Source organism: Electrona antarctica (assembly GCF_951216825.1).
Source record: "Electrona antarctica genome assembly, chromosome: 9".
NCBI classification, from domain to species: domain Eukaryota; kingdom Metazoa; phylum Chordata; class Actinopteri; order Myctophiformes; family Myctophidae; genus Electrona; species Electrona antarctica.
In genome coordinates this window covers 57,772,873-57,797,868 of record NC_136790.1, presented here as the reverse complement: position 1 = coordinate 57,797,868, position 24,996 = coordinate 57,772,873, and the positions used below count along the sequence as shown (strand labels likewise).

At 44.8% G+C, this 24,996-nt stretch overlaps 1 protein-coding gene across 3 annotated transcripts; it reads left to right on the top strand.

Annotated features, from left to right (window-relative positions):
- Positions 1-2,815: 2,815 nt before the first annotated feature.
- On the top strand, positions 2,816-24,996 carry LOC306928890 (14-3-3 protein epsilon-like; the record flags this gene model as incomplete). Of its 3 annotated transcripts, XM_079509179.1 has the most annotated exons (7): positions 2,823-3,398; positions 13,433-13,632; positions 18,533-18,639; positions 20,638-20,844; positions 21,636-21,772; positions 23,230-23,317; positions 23,356-24,996. In XM_079509179.1, exons 1-6 carry the CDS (start codon positions 3,335-3,337, stop codon positions 23,301-23,303), a joined length of 789 nt encoding a protein of 262 aa, XP_079365305.1. In that variant the 5' UTR covers positions 2,823-3,334. The 3 variants fall into 3 exon arrangements, with proteins under 3 accessions (XP_079365306.1, XP_079365305.1, XP_079365304.1); XM_079509178.1 differs by having other exon boundaries at positions 2,826-3,398; positions 23,230-24,996; XM_079509180.1 differs by lacking the exons at positions 23,230-23,317; positions 23,356-24,996 and having other exon boundaries at positions 2,816-3,398; positions 21,636-21,777.

Genomic DNA, 24,996 nt, shown 5'->3' with positions numbered 1-24,996 from the left:
TCAATTTATCATATTAATTTATCATTGTTAAGTTCACTCCATATATCCACGGGCGTAATAGCATGATGATTCCATTACGAAACATGGGCTACATGGAAGAAATGTGTTTAATGAAACGAAATTAACTCCTAGAAGGTCCTAAATTAACTTAATTAAGCAGTCACCGTCTCTGTCTCATGTTATTCTTTCTTAATTGATTGATTTATTTATTAACAGTTTGCAGAATTACAGTACATTTCAAGCACAACTCAATACAAAGACTGTTAACTGTGAGTGGACGACCCAATTAAGCATTACACTTGTTTACAAGAGGGTCCACCTTGTTCAATTCATCAAAACATTTAGAGACGTACAAATAGATACTTCTATATACCGGTAGTCAAAGAACAGAACAGGAATTCATCATAAAGGAGGTAAAAAGGGAAAATAAACATATACAGTGAGGGGGAAAAGGGGGTGGGGGGGATTCAGATTTTACAGGGGCCAGTTTGGAATTGCAGCCGTCCGTAGGTGCCCTTTGAGAGCAGTTTTGAAGGTAGCTCTAATTTTACAGAGTATATAGAGATCGACAATCAAATAAATCTGTATACAAGATAATTTCAGAGAGGGAGGGAAATACTAAATTAACTGTTAACTACATTACAACATTTGGTAAACAGTTGGTAAAGGGGCGAGTCGAGTCGTTTGGTATTCGCCCTCCATTTAAAAGCCAAACATTCTACATGTTGGGATTTCAAATATAAAGTTCTCACCCCAGAGTCACAGATGTAAGAGTCTCCTCGAGTGGGTCGAAGTACCGTAGCTAATACTTCCTTAATGTCAACGAAGTCCACACCCACAACAACACCAGAGGGGGTGCAACTAACCAGATTCAACACAGATTCGGCACAAACAAGGGACTAAATTATTTTCGCTCCTATGCCACCAAAATGTTGAACGCCCTACCAACAGTCATTAAGACATGTGAATCCCTTGACTCCTTCAAAACTGCTCTCAAAGACCTACGGACGGCTGCAATTCTAAACTGGCCCCCGTAAAACCTGAAGCTTTATGATGAATTCCTGTTCTGTTCTTTTTGGCTATATAGAAGTGTCTATTTGTACGTCTCTAAATGTGTTGATGAATTGAACAAGGTGGACCCTCTTGTAAACAAGTGTAATGCTTTATGGTGTCGGCCACTCACAGTCTTTGTATTGAGTTGTGCTTGAAATGTACTGTAATTCTGCAAACTGTTAATAAATATTTCAATCAAAAGAAGCTTCCCTATTGTTACATAATGATACTTTATTGTCAGTTCGCACTGAAATGTGTCTTGCGGCCCAGCGGCCTTGTATGCAGAACACATATACACACATTTGACATAACACAAAAACAGAAATTAAAATACAGTTCCATACATAGAGACATAAGGGAACAGAGACATGTCCACAGCTCAGTCTAGTCCAGAGCAATGTCCACAGCTCAGTCTAGTCCAGAGCAATGTCCACAGCTCAGTCTAGTCCAGAGCAATGTCCACAGCTCAGTCTAGTCCTGGACACAGAACAATGTCCACAGCTCAGTCTAGTCCTGGACACAGAACAATGTCCACAGCTCAGTCTAGTCCTGGACACAGAGCAATGTCCACAGCTCAGTCTAGTCCTGGACACAGAGCAATGTCCACAGCTCAGTCTAGTCCTGTCAATGTCCACAGCTCAGTCTAGTCCTGGACACAGAACAATGTCCACAGCTCAGTCTAGTCCTGGACACAGAACAATGTCCACAGCTCAGTCTAGTCCTGGACACAGAACAATGTCCACAGCTCAGTCTAGTCCTGGACACAGAACAATGTCCACAGCTCAGTCTAGTCCTGGACACAGAGCAATGTCCACTGCTCAGTCTAGTCCTGCATGACAAAAAACGGATTGAGCCTCAGAGTCGACTGGTGGACAAAATACCTCTTCAGTCTGACCTTATTGTACGCTGGACCACCATATCTACTTCCAACCTGTACTCTTATATTATTATAGTGGATAGTATAGTGTAGTAGCGTAGTGTAGTGTGTGTGTGTGTGTGTGTATATATATATATATATATATATATATATATATATATATATATAGTAGTATATATAGTGGGTGGTAGAAGTACCGTATCTTCACTAGGGCTGTCAAATGAACTGAGTTAACAGAGTTAATTAATTTAACGCAATTAATCCATGCTTGGATGACCCGCCCCATACATGCCATAATCCCATCCACTGCACTATCTAGCCCTCCCTCCCTGTCTGGATGGCAATAACCAACACACGTTGGTTAGTGGCATAACAGGCTGTACAATTTACATTTACAGGCAGAGGCTCAAATCACATGCGGGTGAGAGACACCATCCTACCACACTGGATTTGTTATAAAGAATAAAATATACATACATATGTATATTAAATATATCCGCCTTCTGACTGTTATCTTACCATTCCCACAACAATATACAGAAAAACATGGCATATTTTGGACATAGTCGAATGATGATAAATCATGATTAATTATTTTTTAAACTGTGATTAAAATTTGTAATCGTTTGACAGCCCTAATCTTCACTATTGTTACATAAAAACACATTTGAATCACATCGGTGGACATTTGTCTCATAGAGTTATATATGTAACCAGGCGTGCAATACACCTCCCGACCGATAGGACGTAGGGCGAGAAAATGGCCACCGGTCTGATTAAAAAGCTCTTTATTGAATAATACCCAAGATAAATGTACTTCTACCCACCCCGAGGAGAACCATAACATCCGCGGCCATGGATTGAGACCTTTTATATCTGAAACATGACCGTTTGTGCGGTTGTGTGGGGCTGTGAGCGGAGTGAACACAGGAACAGGCTGTAGTTCCGCCATGACCGCCCCGTCCCGTACATCCATCCACCCATCCATGGCTGGAGGGAGGGAGTGTTTTTTCCCGGATGGAGTTCCTCCGCTCCGCCATCTTTGTTCCCCCCCACCACCACCACCCCCACCAAACAAACTGCTACCGGGTGGAGAGAGAGAAGAGAGAGAGAGCTTTAATGGTTGGTGCTCTGTAGCTAAACCTAAAAATCTACCTGCCCTAAACCTAAACCCTGCCCTAACTAAACCCTGCTGATAGCTCCACCACCGCCCGCCGCACCGCACCGCACCTCTGCGTCTCCCTACGCCCGCACTCCACAGCCTCTCTCCCCGCTACCAGCCCCGGCCCGGAGCCCCCTCCTCCACCCCACCACCACCACCGCCCCGGGAAGAGAGCCTGAGCCGCAGACAGACACCCAGAGCCCCGCAGACAGACAGACAAGACAGACCCACCACCACCATCCATGGCGGACCGAGAGCACTCCGTGTACCAGGCCAAGCTGGCCGAGCAGGCGGAGAGATACGACGGTAAGACCCACCACCCACCCACACACACACACACCCCGGTCCTCTCCTCCCCGCTGCCCTGGTCCTCTGTCCCCGCAGCGGCGGCACCATGCACCACCGGCCCGGTCGGGGGCCCCCGCGGTCCTCTCCTCCTCTCCTCCCCCGCTGCTCTGGTCCCCTGTCCCCGCAGCAGCCGGAGAGATAGGACGGGTGGTCTGCTGCGGGAACAGAGGACCAGGACAGCACGTACGGCCCTCGATCCTTCTCCCCGCTGCCCTGGTCCTGTGTTCCCGCAGCAGCAGCACCACCGGGCCTCCCCTCCTCTCCTCCCCGCTGCCCTGGTCCTCTGTCCCGGCTAGACGAACCACCATGCAGCGGTCCCGGGCCTCCCCTCCTCTCCTCCCCGCTGCCCTGGTCCTCTGTCCCGGCTAGACGAACTACCATGCAGCGGCCCCGGGCCTCCCCTCCTCTCCTCTCCTCTCCTCCCCGCTGCCCTGGTCCTCTGTCCCGGCTAGAGGAGCCACCATGCAGCGGCCCCGGGTCGGGGGGGAGATGGGGTTTCTTTCGAGTTAAAATGGCGGAGAAGAAGGATTGATTATTTGTGTGTGTGTGTGTGTGTGTGAAATATAAATAATAAGTAATGCATGTATGAGTGAATGATTTGAGCAGCACTTTCACTTATTGCGACTAAATATGATCTGTCTCTCTTTGGGTTGATTCTAAATGTTGAATCTGCCTCAGTTTGAACAGAAATGAAGGTAGTTTTAACTCAGTTATTGAAATTAGTTGTGGTTAGTTATTGATTTGGGGTGAATTGTGTCGGTAGATGATGGTGTATAAAATAAATGAATGTACATCATGATTGTACATAAGAGGGAGGAGCTCAGGCCGACATGTGATGATGTTTCTCACTTTGTCACTATTTATGTATTTATGGTACAGTATTACAGTAACAGTAATTATTATTACTACTTGTGTAATTAATGTGTCAGCTTAACGTTGCTTCTAGCTGAGCTGACACACACACCCACACCCCGACTCGAGCTGTGCGTTGTATCCGTGGTGCGAGCAGCCTTCCTCGGCCACGCTGCTGTCCACACTGTCAGCCCGTTTTTGTTAGCTTAGCTTAGCTTCTCCATGTAGCATCACTCTGGGGTTGTGTATGCGGTACGTTAGCTTAGGTTAGCTTCTCCATGTAGCATCACACTGGGGTTGTGTATGCGGTAGGTTAGCTTCTCCATGTAGCATCACACTGGGGTTGTGTATGTGGTACGTTAGCTTAGTTTAGCTTCTCCATGTAGCATCACACTGGGGTTGTGTATGCGGTAGGTTAGCATCTCCATGTAGCATCACTGGGGTTGTGTATGGTACGTTAGCTTAGTTTAGCTTTTCCATGTAGCATCACACTGGGGTTGTGTATGCGGTAGGTTAGCTTAGCTTAGCTCCTCCATGTAGCATCACACTGGGGTGTTGTGTATGCGGCGCTAGCTTGGCTGGCTGGTTGGTTGGTAGGCGGGGTCGTTCTGTAGTGTTACAGTTTTTGTTGTCTAAGAATACATTTATGACTATTAAAAGATTTTGATATTTAGTCAGCTTCAAAGACTAGCTGTAAGACCAAAGTAGGAATACAACTAAATGGTGTGTTATTCAAAATACTTGCTGTCAAAATTAGCTCTGCTTGTGTACTGCTTCTCAAAGTGGGCTCCAGGGACCCCCCCCCCCCCCCCCCAACCTTCTGTAATGCTTCTCAAAGTGGGGACCCCTAAGCTTCTGTACTGAGGGGTTTTGTAGCCTAATAATGCAATGGTTCTCAGGCTGGGACCCCCCCCCCCCCCCCCAAAAAAAAAAAAACAAAACAAAAACAACAACAAATAAATACAATAATCACATTTGAACTGGGTGGGGACCCCCCAAAATAATCACATTTGAACTGGGTGGGGACCACCCAAAATAATCACATTTGATCTGGGTGCGGACCACCCCAAAATATTTTGAACTGGGGACCCCCAAACATTTTGTTTGACTTGTTTCAAGGCTTTCCAGTAAAAACGATCACTGTTGTGAGCTTGTAGATCACTGTTGTGAGCTTGTTATAGATTTGCTAATTTCTAAAAGAAAAATCACCTTTCTTACAGTATGTTTTAACAGCGGGAGACCTTAGAGACCAACGGCGAGCGTCGCTTGAATTTCATTGGCTATCGCCCACTATCGCCGGGCGACGTCGCCCAAAAGATGAATTATCTTTATCTTTTCGACCGACTTTTCAACCATCGCCTGTTCGCCTGCTATCGCCTCTATCGCCAGTAGTTGCCAGGTCCCATTGACAAATAATGCACTTCCGGAAAATTCGTCTGGCTGTCGCCCGCTGTTAAAGGAGAATTCCATGCTAGAAGGCCTACCTTTCTTACCTTTATTTGTAGTTGTTACGTCGCCATCAAAGAGGTCCAGGTGTTGTTTTGTGCAAAAACTCCTTATTGGCTATTTCCCCTACCATAAGCCCTCAATGAATTGCATTGAATTGAATGGGAATTGAATGGGGCTATGGGGTGTTGTGCTAATTTGCTTATTTCCATCGAAATAAGTAGTAAAGTGTGCCGCTTGGGATATTATTTACATTATGAAGAGAGGATATATACAAAAAAATTATAATTTTGAGCGATGGAAATAAGCAAATTAGCTTAGCCCCATTCAATTCCCATTCAATGCAATTCATTGAGGCCCTATGGTAGGGGAAATTAGCCTGGTTAATAAACCAGACCGAATCAGCCGTTGGCAAAAAAAAGTTGCCTACCAGCGGATTACGGTCTGGCGAGGCTCAGTAGCACGCCTCTTTCCTACAGCAGAGAACAGGTCGGACCAATCGGGACACGGTATGCAATATGGGCGGGCTTTGGTACAGTGACGTTCAATGCTTGAGACTTTTGACTGACAGTAGCTCTGACCAATTGCGTCAAAGAGAAAATGTTCCCCGGGAAATGAAATCCAAGTGGAGCCAGCCCAGACTGATATACCGCGACAGTGTTGTGTGATATTAGTCTGGCTTATTAGCCAGGCTAAGGGGAAATAGCCAATAAGGAGCTTTTGCACAAAATAACACCTGGACCTCTTTGGTGGGGACGTAACAACTACAAATAACACCTGGACCTCTTTGGTGGGGACGTAACAACTACAAATAACACCTGGACCTCTTTGGTGGGGACGTAACAACTACAAATAACACCTGGACCTCTTTGGTGGGGACGTAACAACTACAAATATAGGTCAGAAACCCTTCTAGCATGGAATTCTCCTTTAAAACCTAGTGTTAGGAGTTAGGACGCATTCACACCAGGATGTTTTACTGCGATTCAAACGAATCCTGGTGCGTATAGTCACAAAGTACGCTAAGTTTTGGGCAGGTGTGTGAAGGGCAGGCTCATTTGAATTCTGGTGCGCATCAAACAAATTAATTCTAATTCACCCCAAAAACTCATGGGGGTCTCGGTTCGATTCCAAGCGCACCAGAATTCACAATTCACTTGAATGTAGCTGTGAATGCTATCGCACCAAATAGCGTGGTTGGTTGGTCAAAGACGTGATTGATTGGTTGAAATTTTTATTTCACAGTATGTAGAACAGAGGCGTATCTGCAATAAGGCGAGGGCAGACGGCCGCCTGTCCAAATCCATTTCTGGCCTGGCCAAAATCCATACAATGAGAAAAAAGAGGACAAAAACAAGACATGAGAACTATTAAAATGGACAGCCGATTGTCCGTTGCGGTAGAGAGCGACCCTCAATCACCCATTGGAATGTAAATGCATGCCTTTCAGCCTTTGTATCCCACTCGTCTGGCAGGTATATCTCTTTGAAAACCTACGATTGTGCGCGGGGAGACGACAATTAACATATCTTGCCTGGCCAAAACGTAATTCCTGGATACGCCACTGATGTAGAATGGGTACATTTCATTATATTTCACAGTATGTAGAATGGGTACATTTCATTATATTTCACAGTATGTAGAATGGGTACATTTCATTATATTTCACAGTATGTAGAATGGGTACATTTCATTATATTTCACAGTATGTAGAATGGGTACATTTCATTATATTTCACAGTATGTAGAATGGGTACATTTCATTATATTTCACAGTATGTAGAATGGGTACATTTCATTGTATTTCACAGTATGTAGAATGGGTACATTTCATTGTATTTCACAGTATGTAGAATGGGTACATTTCATTGTATTTCACAGTACTGTATGTAGAATGGGTACATTTCATTGTATTTCACAGTATGTAGAATGCGTACATTTCATTGTATTTCACAGTATGTAGAATGGGTACATTTCATTGTATTTCACAGTATGCAGAATGGGTACATTTCATTATATTTCACAGTATGTAGAATGGGTACATTTCATTGTATTTCACAGTATGTAGAATGCGTACATTTCATTGTATTTCACAGTATGTAGAATGGGTACATTTCATTATATTTCACAGTATGTAAAATGAGTAGATTTCAAACGAAAAACGAAAGTCAATACAAAAACTGTTAACTGTGGACGACACCATGATAAAGCACTAATTTGTCGGGTCCTCCTATAGGCGCTAGCCCCTCCTATATTCAGCTGTAGTGTAGATTTATAGGGCGCTAGCCCCTCCTATATTCAGCTATAGTGTAGATTTATAGGGCGCTAGACACTCCTATATTCAGCTATAGTGTAGATTTATAGGGCGCTAGACACTCCTATATTCAGCTATAGTGTAGATTTATAGGGTGCTAGCCCCTCCTATATTCAGCTATAGTAAAACGGCCATGCCCACTTGCCCAAATGTGCTGACATCATCAATTTGTGATGACGGCATTGGCCGCTTTTAGCCCAATGAGAGTTTTTTTGCAAAACTAATGCTTGGAATGGATTCAGCATCATGAAAACCCCCTAGTTTGACATTTCACATGCTACATAAAGCATGATGAAATTTTGAATATTTTGCCTTCTATAGGTTGTAATTGGTATGGTCACATATGCCAATTATGAAAATTGCTCAACATATGCAAGTTAGCATCCGGCAGTTTCTACATGCTGGGGACCCATACTAAACATTTCTAACATAAAACCTTGGTGTACTCAACATGTCCGGGTTCACAATGGGGCTCTATGGGCTGGCTACTAGACTATCACCTAATCATAGCAACATGAGTTAGACTTTAATATATTGGCGCCCCTCACTTCACACGGGTGTGATTTTATACTTTTTTTACAGGGGCCGGTTTCGAATTGCAGCCGTCCGTAGGTGCTCTTTGAGAGCACTTTTGAAGGAGTCTAGAACTCTTAATGGCTGTTGGTCATTTTAGTAGCATAGGAGCAATGAAAAAACTGAAATCTGTGCACAATCAATTTATGTCTGCAAGCTTTCGGGCTACTGACCTTCAGGCATAGGAGCGAAATGAATGTAGTCCCTTGTTTGAGCCGAATCTGGGTTGCACATGGTTTGTTGAACTCCCTCTGGTGTTGTGGGTGTGGACTTCGTTGACATTAAGGAAGTATTTACTATTTAGACAGGCACATGGGCATCTTAGTGAATTATTTAGACAGGTACATGGGTATCTTAGTGAAGTATGTAGACAGGTACATGGGTATCTTAGTGAAGTATTTAGACAGGTACATGGGTATCTTAGTGAAGTATTTAGACAGGTACATGGGTATCTTAGTGGAGTATTTAGACAGGTACATGGGTATCTCAGTGAAGTATTTAGACAGGTACATGGGTATCTTAGTGAAATATATAGACGGGTACATGGGCAGGGTATCTTAGTGAAGTATTTAGACAGGTGTCAATCAGATAGGACTTTTCTGATTGGATGTATGGGCTGTCAATCAGAGGGGTCTTTTCTGATTGGATGTATGGGCTGTCAATCAGATAGGACTTTTCTGATTGGATGTAGGGGCTGTCAATCAGATTGTCAAGGCCTCAGTAGTTCTGGGTATGACGATGACTTAGCCGAGAGAGATGAGCCAATGAGAGATGAGCCAATGTTTGACACAGTTTTTATACTCTAGTTTGTTCAATGTTCATTGTTGATTACTTTTTATTTTACCTATGAAACGGTTTGAACAGTCTTTAAAACTGTCACTTCACTGTCATCCGGGGTTCCCCCTCCCCACAATATTAAAAAAATAAATAGAATAAAATAATGATATGTAAAATAAAAAACAGAATCCTGACCTGCCCCACATGTTGAGAATAACTTTGAGCAGGGAGGATTTCAGGTCACTGGGTTTGTTAGAGTGCATCAGACAGACAGACAGACAGACAGGCAGGCGGGCGGGCAGGCAGGCAGGCAGGCAGACAGGCAGGCAGGCAGACAGGCAGGCAGGCAGACGGGCGGGCGGGCGGGCAGACAGACAGACGGGCGGGCGGACAGACGGGCGGGCGGGCAGGCAGGCAGGCAGACAGGCAGGCGGTCAGTCGCAGTGCTGTCCAGCCATGCTGTTCTTTCTGGACAAGGATCGTGTTTCTCCAGCAATGCTTTTAGAGGACGACGTCACTATTGGCTGCTGTGTGTGTGTGTGTGTGTATATATATATATATATATATATATGCCTTAAAGCAGAGGTGTCCAAAGTCCGGCCCGCGGGCCAAATGCGGCCCGGGGACAGATTTTATCATGCCCTCTGCTTCATCCTGAAACAAGAAACAAGAAACTAGAGAATCGGTTGGATGGCACTTACACCCGCCTTCTAATGAGAGGGCAAAATCTGTCTTGGAAGAGCCACCCATCGACTGATCTAATATACGGCAACCTTCCCCGTGTTTCTACACTAGTCCACCCATCGACTAATCTAATATACGGCAACCTTCCCTGTGTTTCTACACTAGTCCACCCATCAACTAATCTAATATACGGCAACCTTCCCCGTGTTTCTACACTAGTCTACCCATCGATTGATCTAATATAGAGCAACCTTCCCCGTGTTTCTACACTAGTCCACCCATCGATTGATCTCATATATACAGCAACCTTCCCCGTGTTTCTACAGTAGTCCACCCATCGACTGATCTAGTATACGGCAACCTTCCCTGTGTTTCTACACTAGTCCACCCATCGACTGATCTAATATACGGCAACCTTCCCCGTCTTTCTACACTAGTCCACCCATCGACTGATCTAATATACGGCAACCTTCCCCGTGTTTCTACACTAGTCCACCCATCGACTAATCTAATATACAGCAACCTTCCCCGTGTTTCTTCACTAGTCCACCCATCGACTGATCTAATATACAGCAACCTTCCCCGTGTTTCTTCACTAGTCCACCCATCGACTGATCTAATATACAGCAACCTTCCCCGTGTTTCTTCACTAGTCCACCCATCGACTAATCTAATATACGGCAACCTTCCCTGTGTTTCTACACTAGTCCACCCATCGACTAATCTAATATACAGCAACCTTCCCTGTGTTTCTACACTAGTCCACCCATCGACTGATCTAATATACAGCAACCTTCCCCGTCTTTCTTCACTAGTCCACCCATCGACTAATCTAATATACGGCAACCTTCCCTGTGTTTCTACACTAGTCCACCCATCGACTAATCTAATATACAGCAACCTTCCCTGTGTTTCTACACTAGTCCACCCATCGACTGATCTAATATACAGCAACCTTCCCTGTGTTTCTACACTAGTCCACCCATCGACTGATCTAATATACGGCAACCTTCCCCGTGTTTCTACGCTAGTCCACCCATCGACTGATCTAATAGCAACCTTCCCCGTGTTTCTACACTAGTCCACCCATCGACTAATCTAATATACAGCAACCTTCCCTGTGTTTCTACACTAGTCCACCCATCGACTGATCTAATATACGGCAACCTTCCCCGTGTTTCTACGCTAGTCCACCCATCGACTGATCTAATAGCAACCTTCCCCGTGTTTCTACACTAGTCCACCCATCGACTGATCTAATATACGGCAACCTTCCCCGTGTTTCTTCACTAGTCCACCCATCGACTAATCTAATATACGGCAACCTTCCCTGTGTTTCTACACTAGTCCACCCATCGACTGATCTAATATACGGCAACCTTCCCCGTGTTTCTACACTAGTCCACCCATCGACTGATCTAATATACAGCAACCTTCCCCGTGTTTCTATGCTAGTCCACCCATCGACTGATCTAATATACAGCAACCTTCCCCGTGTTTCTACACTAGTCCACCCATCGACTAATCTAATATACAGCAACCTTCCCTGTGTTTCTACACAAGTCCACCCATCGACTAATCTAATATACAGCAACCTTCCCTGTGTTTCTACACTAGTCCACCCATCGACTGATCTAATATACAGCAACCTTCCCCGTGTTTCTTCACTAGTCCACCCATCGACTAATCTAATATACGGCAACCTTCCCTGTGTTTCTACACTAGTCCACCCATCGACTAATCTAATATACAGAAACCTTCCCTGTGTTTCTACACAAGTCCACCCATCGACTAATCTAATATACAGCAACCTTCCCTGTGTTTCTACACTAGTCCACCCATCGACTGATCTAATATACAGCAACCTTCCCCGTGTTTCTTCACTAGTCCACGCATCGACTAATCTAATATACGGCAACCTTCCCTGTGTTTCTACACTAGTCCACCCATCGACTAATCTAATATACAGCAACCTTCCCTGTGTTTCTACACTAGTCCACCCATCGACTAATCTAATATACGGCAACCTTCCCCGTGTTTCTACACTAGTCCACCCATCGACTGATCTAATATACAGCAACCTTCCCCGTGTTTCTACACTAGTCCACCCATCGACTGATCTAATATACGGCAACCTTCCCCGTGTTTCTACACTAGTCCACCCATCGACTGATCTAATATACGGCAACCTTCCCCGTGTTTCTACACTAGTCCACCCATCGACTGATCTAATATACGGCAACCTTCCCCGTGTTTCTACACTAGTCCACCCATCGACTGATCTAATATACAGCAACCTTCCCTGTGTTTCTTCACTAGTCCACCCATCGACTAATCTAATATACGGCAACCTTCCCTGTGTTTCTACACTAGTCCACCCATCGACTAATCTAATATACAGCAACCTTCCCTGTGTTTCTACACTAGTCTACCCATCGACTGATCTAATATACGGCAACCTTCCCCGTGTTTCTTCACTGGTCCGATCCAGAAGAACACAGTTTGCCGGCCACTGCTACAGAGCTGACAATGAGGTTATATCTTCCCTCCTTCTCTGGAGTCCTGCCTCAAAGCAGACCAGAGGTCTGCTATTTTTCAATAGCTAAAGTACAACATAATGCTTAGTTAAAACACCAAAAGGTGTTCCCGTTCAGAATGCGTTAATGTAATGTTATTTATCTCTCTCTAACAGATGGTAGGGTCCATGAAGGAGGTAGCAGGGATGGACATGGCGTTAACTATAGTATTAATGTTATGTATCTCTCTCTACAGAGATGGTAGAGTCCATGAAGGAGGTAGCAGGGATGGACATGGCGTTAACTATAGTATTAATGTTATGTATCTCTCTCTACAGAGATGGTAGAGTCCATGAAGGAGGTAGCAGGGATGGACATGGAGTTAACTATAGTATTAATGCTATGTATCTCTCTCTACAGAGATGGTAGAGTCCATGAAGGAGGTAGCAGGGATGGACATGGAGTTAACTATAGTATTAATGCTATGTATCTCTCTCTACAGAGATGGTAGAGTCCATGAAGGAGGTAGCAGGGATGGACATGGAGTTAACTATAGTATTAATGCTATGTATCTCTCTCTACAGAGATGGTAGAGTCCATGAAGGAGGTAGCAGGGATGGACATGGAGTTAACTATAGTATTAATGCTATGTATCTCTCTCTACAGAGATGGTAGAGTCCATGAAGGAGGTAGCAGGGATGGACATGGAGTTAACTATAGTATTAATGCTATGTATCTCTCTCTACAGAGATGGTAGAGTCCATGAAGGAGGTAGCAGGGATGGACATGGAGTTAACTATAGTATTAATGCTATGTATCTCTCTCTACAGAGATGGTAGAGTCCATGAAGGAGGTAGCAGGGATGGACATGGAGCTGACCGTAGAGGAGAGGAACCTTCTCTCCGTGGCCTACAAGAACGTGATCGGAGCAAGGAGAGCTTCCTGGAGGATCATCAGCTCTCTAGAGCAGAAGGAGGAGAGCAAGGGAGGAGAGGACAAGCTGAAGATGATCAGGGACTACAGACAGACGGTAGGACTACACTACCCACCATGCACTACTACACTACACACACACACACACACACACACACACACACACACGGAGGAGAGGACAAGCTGAAGATGATCAGAGACTACAGACAGACGGTAGGACTACACTACCCAACATGCACTACTACACTACACACACACACACACACATCGAGTAGAGGGCAAGCTGAAGATGATCTGAGACTACAGACAGACGGTAGGACTACACTACCCAACATGCACTACTACACTACACTACACACACGCACACACAGGGAGGATAGGACAAGCTGAAGATGATCAGGGACTACAGACGGTAGGACTACACTACCCACCATGCACTACTACACACACACACACACACACACAGGGAGTAGAGGACAAGCTGAAGATGATCTGAGACTACAGACAGACGGTAGGACTACACTACCCAACGTGCACTACTACACTACACACACACACACAGGGAGGAGAGGACAAGCTGAAGATGATCAGAGACTACAGACAGACGGTAGGACTACACTACCCAACATGCACTACTACACTACACACACACACACACACACACACACACACACACACACACACACACACACACACACACACACACAGGGAGGAGAGGACAAGCTGAAGATAATCAGGGACTACAGACAGACGGTAGGACTACACTACCCAACATGCACTACTACTACACTATACACACACACAGGGAGGAGAGGACAAGCTGAAGATGATCAGGGACTACAGACAGACGGTAGGACTACACTACCAAACATGCACTACTACACTACACACACACACACACACACACACACACAGGGAGGAGAGGACAAGCTGAAGATGATCCGGGACTACAGATTATAATGTGGTTATATTATTCATGTAGAAAACAGAAGAAGAAATGATTATTATAACTAAAGCTAGCAAAATAGACTAGAATAAAAAACAGTACAGTAGTACAGTAGTGCATCCCGTGGATACAGAGGTCGTTGTTTTATTGTGTCCCTTAACTACAAACTGTGTTTTGGGATGCAAAATGCACCCTATTTTAATCCCTGCTCTATACCTTCATTTCCCACCCGTCCACCTCGGCTGCCGGACTAAGATTATCAGAGACTACAGACGGTCTGTCACAATGTGTCTTGATGACACATTGTGAGCATGTTATGTAGATCAGCTATTTTCAGTTAATGTGTTCTGTGGGACCCAGAACACATTAATTGCCCGGGGTTATCTATTATACATTTGAAAAGGTGTCCCCAAGACAGGAACAAAAGGCACCAGCTACTACGTCACTGACACACTGCAACACACACTGCAACAACCCACTAAACACACTAACACGTCACAGACTTACCCTCCGCGTCGTTCGTTCCCTATCTCCTCATGTCGCGCCGCACGCCCAGACTCAACACCAGCCGCCTAAACATTGTCATTGCACTGCCACTAAAGCCGCCTCCCGTCCACACGCGCAAACAATATCAATATCAATAATAAACACAAACACGCCACAAGCACCGACACCCCCGCCTAATTTGTTGCCACGTCTATGACAACAAGCACCGAAAAAATGCCATTCAACACGCTACTTACACACACTACCACTCGCTTACAATACGCGGACCTGGCAACACTACATCTCCCATTTGCTCACAGCCCACCACGTGACCCACACACACACACATACCAAAACCAAGTAGAAGAAGAAGAACTAGAACTACACAGCGCACACTCTGATTCTAACTTGGAGACTTACCATAATGCTAACACGACCGCGTCGACACCTGGCGTGGTACAAGCGGGACAAACCCAGGCGCATATATGGATACCAACAACAACACTACACGCACACGCGCGCGCTGCAACAACAAACAGCTACGTACAGTGTCAGTGTGTGTGTGTGCGTGCGTGCGTGCGTGCGCGGGGGGGGAATTTGGATCGCCTCGCGATGCCGCGACAATGGCACTACACTACACAGGGCTCGCCAGTGCCACTACGTACTCGCATTTGCAACTTACAATATCACCGTGCGAGTTGTAACATTCACTTTGTAGCACCGCTGCGACTACACAATCCAAACTTCTTTACAGCTACAAGTTGCGCCGTTTACATCCACAACAATGTGTCACTCTCTCGGTTCTGCACCGCTGCTGGAGAAGTATAGCACTGTCGAAGGCAGCGCCACTACTCCCCCCCCCCCCCCCCCACACACACACACACACACACACACACACCCCAGAGAGGGAGGAGAGAGAAGAGAGCGAGAGAGAGACAGAGCACACACGTCTTCACGTAGGAACACAGATAGACAAAGACAGCGCTTTCCAGTCCTTAGTAACTCCTTACCTTTTCTCTCACATTGTTTTCTTAGCTTTGTGACTGACCAATGAGAAGCAGATTGTATTGTCTGCAAAGCAACTATGTGTCTGTCACAAATAAAAGTTCTGTCCTGCAAGCCCATGTCATGTCAACACAGACAAGGCAGCTGTGCGCGCGGTGACTCCTGCAAATTACACTGACCCAATATTATTTTGTACAACCTAGCAAAGCATAACATATGATGGTTTGGAGAATAGGCTGGTCTCTCTTTTTACAAGACATACGCCATTGCATACAGGTTCTCAACCTTTTTAATTTCAAGGACCCCCATAACTCTGACAGTAAAACCAAATGGACCCATAAGAGTCCCATTTGATTCCATTTGTACAGTATCAGAGTTAAAAGTTATAAAACAGTCCATTGGGTTCCATTTGTACACTCTCAGAGTTACACACCTGTAGGGTCCACTTGGTTCCATTTGTACACTCTCAGAGTTACAGACCTATAATGGGTCCATTTCGAACCCCCTCAAGGAACCATGAGGGTCCCTGGATCACACCTTTGAGAGCCACTGCTTTCAAAAAATACATAACTAATATAGAGCATATTTGATCAATTTAATGTTAGGCTACAGATTATTTTGACATCTGAATTTAACAGAACCGCCCACGCACGACACATGCACATGCACGACGTGCACGCGCATGTCCACATCCACATTTACGCGCGCATGTGTCCTCTTTTTGCTCATTCAGAATATGGTATGCCTACACACTTAAAATAATGCAAACACGCAAATTGCGCAAACGACTGCATCGACACCTGGCGTGGAACAAACGGGACGAACCGAGGCGCATATATGGATAACAACAACAACACTACACGCGCGCGCGCACACGCGCTGCAACACAAAACAGCTGCATAAAACGCGTGTCACTGTGGACTTCTGTATCTGTGGACTTCTGTATCGCAACGCGGGGCAACGCAACTCTGGGATGAGCGGGCCGAAGGCCCGCGAAATTCTAGTTTAATACAATTAATAAAATGTGCCCAGCGATTTTGTAGCAGCGGAGCACTTTTACCGACGGACCGGATGTTATCCCGGATGTGGCTGTAGCAGCTAAATGTAGCCAAAACACTCTAGAGGCGATCAACAACAACGGGAGGTAAGACTAAATCTACCGCGACTAGCGACGGGACTGCGGTGGGCCGTCTAACACAGGATCTTTTCTTAGAATTAGACGGAATGATTTAGATCGCGAGTTAACGTTTTAAGATTTTCGTTGTCGGCTAAACAGGCAGGGAACATTTTTGATGACGTCCCACTGTTGCGCAACATCGAATGTTGGGCAACAGGCGTTCCCAGGCTGTGGAGCGATGCGATCGGTTTTGATATCAATAATCTCCGTCTTGTTAACCCATTTTGACCTGAGATCAGATTCTAAAAATGTCTTCTAGATCCTGACAGTTTTCTGAAAAAGCTATGTTTCTATGTCAGTCGTTCTTCGATTTTTCAAAAATAGCAGACCTACAAGCTCGTAGCGCGCCACTCGGTGGCGCGCTATGAGCTTGTAGATCTTCGGTTTTTCAAAAATAGCGCGCGCTATGAGCTTGTAGATCTGCTATTTTTCAATAGCTAAAGCATAACATAATGCCAACACCAAAAGTGGTTCCCGCCCAAAATGGGTTAATCAATCTCCGTCTCGGGCATCAGACTGTACTAGGACGGAGACCTCCGCCTGGGGCCCTTAAACGGATGATAAGGGAAAATTAGCTAAATGTGTGGCAAATTTACAAAAAAAGAAAAAATGCTTACCACTATCTTTCTTCACAGATGTGTTCATAAAGGCGTCTACTATTAGCCTGATTGTCAGACTGTAGCTTTCTTGAAGCTTCAGTCTGACATTGTCTCCTGTCTGAGCGATTTCAAGGGGGAGGGGATTAGAATTTCCCTCAACCAGTAGCCATTGGTGTTGTTTTTCCCTCCTTCCTCTGTGTGTTGCGCTGCGTGATGACGCTGAAAACGGGACTCGGCGCTGATTGGTTGTTCGTTAGACCCACCCCCACCACCGATTCTCATTGGATAATACATTTTTGTACCGAAGAAATTATAGGTTCACAGTGCAACACCAGACCAAGAGACGCAGTCCGCTCAGAGAGTGGGCGGGGTCTTTGGGCTGGATCCAAATTGCTCCGGCAAGACACTGAACCCCAAATTGCTCCCGATGTGCTGGTTGGTACCTTGCATGGCTTCCGCCGCAATCGGTGTATGACTGTGTGTGTGAATGGGTGAATGTAATGCACAATCTATGTAAAGCGCCTTAGATAAAGGCGCTATATAAATGCACCATTTACCATTTTTCAGTGTCTGCCTTCTGGGTCCCCGCACTGAAAAATGCTGATCTGCATAACATGTCTGCATCACGATGTGTTGTGACTGAGTTCAGATCAATCTGTATCTCTGTGTTCTTCTTCGGGTTACGATGTAACTCTGGCGTTGTGTGTCCTTCAGGTTACGTTGTAACTCTGGTGCTGTGTGTCCTTCAGATTACGTTGTAACTCTGGCGCTGTGTGTCCTTCAGGTGGAGAATGAGCTCAAATCGATCTGTAACGACATCCTGGACGTTCTGGACAAACATCTCATTCCAGCAGCCAAGACGGGAGAGAGCAAGGTGTTCTACTACAAGATGTATGTATACTACACTACTACACTATGTATACTACACTACTACACCAAGGTGTTCTACTACAAGATGTATGTATACTACACTATGTATACTACACTACTACACCAAGGTGTTCTACTACAAGATGTATGTATACTACACTACTACACTATGTATACTACACTACTACACCAAGGTGTTCTACTACAAGATGTATGTATACTACACTACTACACTATGTATACTACACTACTACACCAAGGTGTTCTACAAGATGTATGTATACTACACTACTACACCAAGGTGTTCTACAAGATGTATGTATACTACACTACTACACCAAGGTGTTCTACTACAAGATGTATGTATACTACACTATGTATACTACAATACTACACCAAGGTGTTCTACTACAAGATGTATGTATACTACACTACTACACTATGTATACTACACTACTACACCAAGGTGTTCTACTACAAGATGTATGTATACTACACTACTACACTATGTATACTACAATACTACACCAAGGTGTTCTACTACAAGATGTATGTATACTACACTACTACACTATGTATACTACACTACTACACCAAGGTGTTCTACTACAAGATGTATGTATACTACACTACTACACTATGTATACTACAATACTACACCAAGGTGTTCTACTACAAGATGTATGTATACTACACTACTACACTATGTATACTACACTACTACACCAAGGTGTTCTACTACAAGATGTATGTATACTACACTACTACACTATGTATACTACAATACTACACCAAGGTGTTCTACTACAAGATGTATGTATACTACACTACTACACTATGTATACTACACTACTACACCAAGGTGTTCTACTACAAGATGTACGTATTTAAAGGGACATGAGTGGGAGTGTCTTAAGTGGTAGAGGGCGGGGCTTTGCTAAAGGTGAATTGATCAACTCAACTCTAGCCAAGCTAGCGGGAAAAACAAAGTTGCGTGTTTTGTTTTGTTGCGTTTTGTGCATGTTGTGCATTTTGTGCGTTGATGCATCGCAGAGGCTCCAGTTTGGTGACAAGCTAGCTTGCCAGATTCTGTGAGTGAAACAAGCGACCAGGTCTATGAAAACAAGCCCAAAGGAAGCAACCAGTTTCACCACTTGAGCCCTAGTTTTACATCAGCTATTTTCAAAAAGGAATCATGAAAGCAAGTCCAAATAAGCAACTACATTTCAGAAATATGCCCAAACTAAAGCAACGTGCAGCTATGAATATTAAGCTGTTACGGGACAACTAGCCCAAAGTCGCTTATAATAAGCAGAACTGGCAACACTGCAAACTGCACTGCAGTTTGTTTCGTCAGGCGACTGGTTTTGTGCTGATTTAAAAAAATGCTAGTCTGTTGCAATCTGACAGTTTTAAGTAGTCTTTGACTAGTCTGAACAAGTTTGCTTGGTGTGGAGTCACCTGGGAGTATGCATAGGCTCTACTTATGTAACTTAGATAGCATTTTATGTAGACATAGCACTCTGTAGTGTATACTCATAGTTTCATTATATAGATATTCAGCGTTCCTTTTTGGTGTGTGCCAATAAAGAAATGGAAATGTGAGTACTTTGTCCACCGCTTGTTTAATTTTTGGATGTGCTACCTTTTTGGAATTATTTTAATTCCTGTTTTTTGATAGATATTCTACTGTTAGACAGATGTTAGGTTAGGTTCTTGGTTTACGTATGATCCTAGATGACCTATTTCTATGTATTTGATGTATTACCATGTGTTGTTCTTGCTTACAATAACCCATTTTGACCTGAGATCAGATTCTAAAAATGTCTGTTTGAAAAAAAAATCTGAAAAAGCTATGTTTCTATGTCAGTCGTTCGATTTTTCAAAAATAGCAGACCGCTATGAGCTTGTAGATCTGCTATTTTTCAATAGATAAAGCATAACATAATGATAACACCAAAGGGGTTCCCGCCCAGAATGGGATAAATAATAAGTTTGTGTATTTCTTTGACCAATCAGGAAGGGCGATTACCACCGGTACCTTGCGGAGTTTGCCACGGGTAACGACCGCAAGGAGGCGGCGGAGAACAGCCTGGTGGCGTACAAGGCCGCCAGCGACATCGCCATGATCGAGCTTCCTCCCACGCACCCCATCCGCCTCGGCCTGGCGCTCAACTTCTCTGTGTTCTACTACGAGATCCTCAACTCTCCTGATAGAGCATGCAGGTATGGACTACACTACCCATAATGCACCACTCTCCCCTATACTACACTACCCATAACGCACCACTCTCCTGACAGAGCATGCAGGTATGGACTACGCTACCCATAAACGTACATGCCACTTAAAACTACATGCCCCATAGACACAATGTTATGAGTGGTTATTTAAAAGTACATGCCCCATAGACAATGTTATGAGTGGTTATTTAAAAGTACATGCCCCATAGACAATGTTATGCTGCCCCGAGGTAAGATGGCCGCCACGTAGCAATGTCGCTCTCCATTGGCTAGAGCGCGGGTCTAGCGCCATCTAGCTTTCTTATGTATCTATGGTCAGATTGGCCAAGGCAGCGTTCTTTAACAGTGTGTTTGTGTCTACCCCTGGTGGTCAGGTTGGCCAATTTACAATTTAGGCATTTAGCAGACGCTCTTAATCCAGAGCGACTTACATTAAGCAAGAACAAAAAAGCATGGGAATACATCACATAAAAAGCATTTATCATGAAACATGCGTACCGTAAGCTAAGAATGTAACAGTGGAATATCTATATAATGAAGCTATACATATAAAACTATACATATATACTATACTATGCTATACATATGTACTTCGATGTGCTATGACTACATACAATGCAATTATAGTGCTGTCTACATAACATGCTATAAGTCTGTATCAAATGATATCTAAGTCTACAGAAATGCTATCTAAGGGGGTAGGGTAAGTGCTATGGGCCATGATGGCCAAGGCAGCGTTCTTTAACAGTGTGTTTGTGTCTCCCCCTGGTGGTCAGGTTGGCCAAGGCAGCGTTCGACGATGCCATCGCAGAGCTGGACACGCTCAGTGAGGAGAGCTACAAGGACTCAACGCTCATCATGCAGTTGTTACGAGATAACCTGACGCTATGGACGTCCGACATGCAGGGAGACGGTTAGTATCTACTATATCTATATCTATGATAACCTGACGCTATGGACGTCCGATATGCAGGGAGACGGTTAGTATCTACTATATCTATATCTATGATAACCTGACGCTATGGACCAGTGATATGCAGGGAGACGGTTAGTATCTACTATATCTATGATAACCTGACGCTATGGACGTCCGATATGCAGGGAGACGGTTAGTATCTACTATATCTATATCTATGATAACCTGACGCTATGGATGTCCGATATGCAGGGACACGGTTAGTATCTACTATATCTATATCTATGATAACCTGACGCTATGGACGTCTGATATGCAGGGAGACGGTTAGTATCTACTATATCTATATCTATGATAACCTGACGCTATGGACCAGTGATATACAGGGAGACGGTTAGTATCTACTATATCTATGATAACCTGACGCTATGGACCAGTGATATGCAGGGAGACGGTTAGTATCTACTATATCTATGATAACCTGACGCTATGGACGTCTGATATGCAGGGAGATGGTTAGTATCTACTATATCTATGATAACCTGACGCTATGGACCAGTGATATGCAGGGAGACGGTTAGTATCTACTATATCTATGATAACCTGACGCTATGGACCAGTGATATGCAGGGAGACGGTTAGTATCTACTATATCTATATCTATGATAACCTGACGCTATGGACGTCTGATATGCAGGGAGACGGTTAGTATCTACTATATCTATATCTATGATAACCTGACGCTATGGACCAGTGATATGCAGGGAGACGGTTAGTATCTACTATATCTATGATAACCTGACGCTATGGACGTCTGATATGCAGGGAGACGGTTAGTATCTACTATATCTATATCTATGATAACCTGACGCTATGGACCAGTGATATGCAGGGAGACGGTTAGTATCTACTATATCTATGATAACCTGACGCTATGGACCAGTGATATGCAGGGAGACGGTTAGTATCTACTATATCTATATCTATGATAACCTGACGCTATGGACCAGTGATATGCAGGGAGACGGTTAGTATCTACTATATCTATATCTATGATAACCTGACGCTATGGACCAGTGATATGCAGGGAGACGGTTAGTATCTACTATATCTATATCTATGATAACCTGACGCTATGGACCAGTGATATGCAGGGAGACGGTTAGTATCTACTATATCTATATCTATGATAACCTGACGCTATGGACCAGTGATATGCAGGGAGACGGTTAGTATCTACTATATCTATGATAACCTGACGCTATGGACGTCTGATATGCAGGGAGACGGTTAGTATCTACTATATCTATATCTATGATAATGTGTTTCAGCGTCGGGTGGATTCTGGGTAATGTAGTTCTTTATGTTTCAGCGTCTGGTGGATTCTGGGTAATGTAGTTATTTATGTTTCAGCATTGGGTGGATTCTGGGTAATGTAGTTCTTTATGTTTCAGCGTCGGGTGAAGAGCAGCAGCAGAGCAAAGAACCGGCAGCGCCGCAAGAACCCGAAGAGGAAGCAGCCCAGTGACCCCTCCCCTTCCTGTCAGTGACCCCTCCCTGTCCACCCGAAGAGGAAGCAGCCCAGTGACCCCTCCCCTTCCTGTCAGTGACCCCTCCCTGTCCACCCGAAGAGGAAGCAGCCCAGTGACCCCTCCCCTTCCTGTCCTTGCCAAGACCAACCCCTTCCTCTGCATCACTTCCTGTGCCCACCCACTCCCCCCCCCCTCTCTCTCTCTCTCTCTCTCTCTCTCTCTCTCTCTCTCTGTGTCTCTCTCTCTTTTTTAAACACAAACACTCACTCCATTTTTTCCGTCTGTCTTCTTTCCTTTGACTGCTCTTTCTTTCTTTCTTTCTTTCTTTCTACTGCACCGGCAAAATCCCCAAGTGTACATTTACCCATTTGGTTCCATGTGTTACACTCTCAGAGTTACAGACCCGTAAGGGTCCATTTGGTTCCATGTGTTACACTCTCAGAGTTACAGACCTGTAAGGGTCCATTTGGTTCCATGTGTTACACTCTCAGAGTTACAGACCCGTAAGGGTCCATTTGGTTCCATGTGTTACACTCTCAGTCACAGACCCGTAAGGGTCCATTTGGTTCCATGTGTTACACTCTCAGAGTCACAGACCTGTAAGGGTCCATTTGGTTCCATGTGTTACACTCTCAGTTACAGACCCGTAAGGGTGCATTTGGTTACAGTGTATAAATAAGCGCTGAGGGTTTTCAGGGTGCATTGTGGGTGGTGTAGACGTGACCTTTGAACCCTCCAAATATCTGATCTACAGATCCACACCTCATGTAGTTTACTGTTGCTTCAACTTACAGCCTCGCTATCTGTTGCCAAGACACACACACACACACACACACGTGCACTCCCGCGATAGAAGAGTTGGTTTATATATATTTTTAAAGGACTTTTCTGTCAATCTTTGTTTATTTGTTTTTGTTGTTGTTTTGTTGTGTGTGCGCGCCCACACACATGTTTATTGTCAGTCTACCTTTTTGCCATGCGTCTAAAGAGCCGTCGGTAACGGCACGCACGCTAGCCGCTAGTAGCGATAGCCGCTAACAACGATAACTATTGGTGTAGTCGTAAAGCGACAAGCAAGCGTCCGCCATGATCGGCCTGTGAATTCGGGCCGCGTCGCGATTGGCTGTCTCGGTCGGTGTTTGTGTCTGTCTGTTCGTCCAATCGAATCGCTTGGTGGGAAAACATTACCTGTAATTGGCCGCCGACCCCCATCTGAAAATATGTTGTTCCAGGGAGCCCCCCAACCCCAGAACAGAATATTTGCGCTATGTTTTCAGGATTTTTTCTAAAGTAGCAGACCTACAAGCCTTGTAGATTCAGTGGCTAATTCAGAAGCTACTCGTCATGCTTGCCCCGCATAATTCATTTATAGGACGAGTATACCCGTCATTAGCATCCAATGTGTTAATGCGTTACCGTACGGCCCGAGCTACACCAGTCTTTTCAGTTGCGCGTATTGCGAGTAACTGAAAAGACTGGTGTAGCGGGTGGGGGGCCGGCCGGACAGACGACGGCCTCTATCAGACTGGTGTGACGGACGGACGGACGGACGGACGGACGACAGAGCTTACGTTCAGTTTCAGTAACATTTCTGGGGAATCGTCGTGGCGAAGTCGCAAAAGGGACACGTTTTTAACGCACCCCCCTCCCCTCGGTACCCCCCTTCCCCTCGGTACACCCCCCCACACA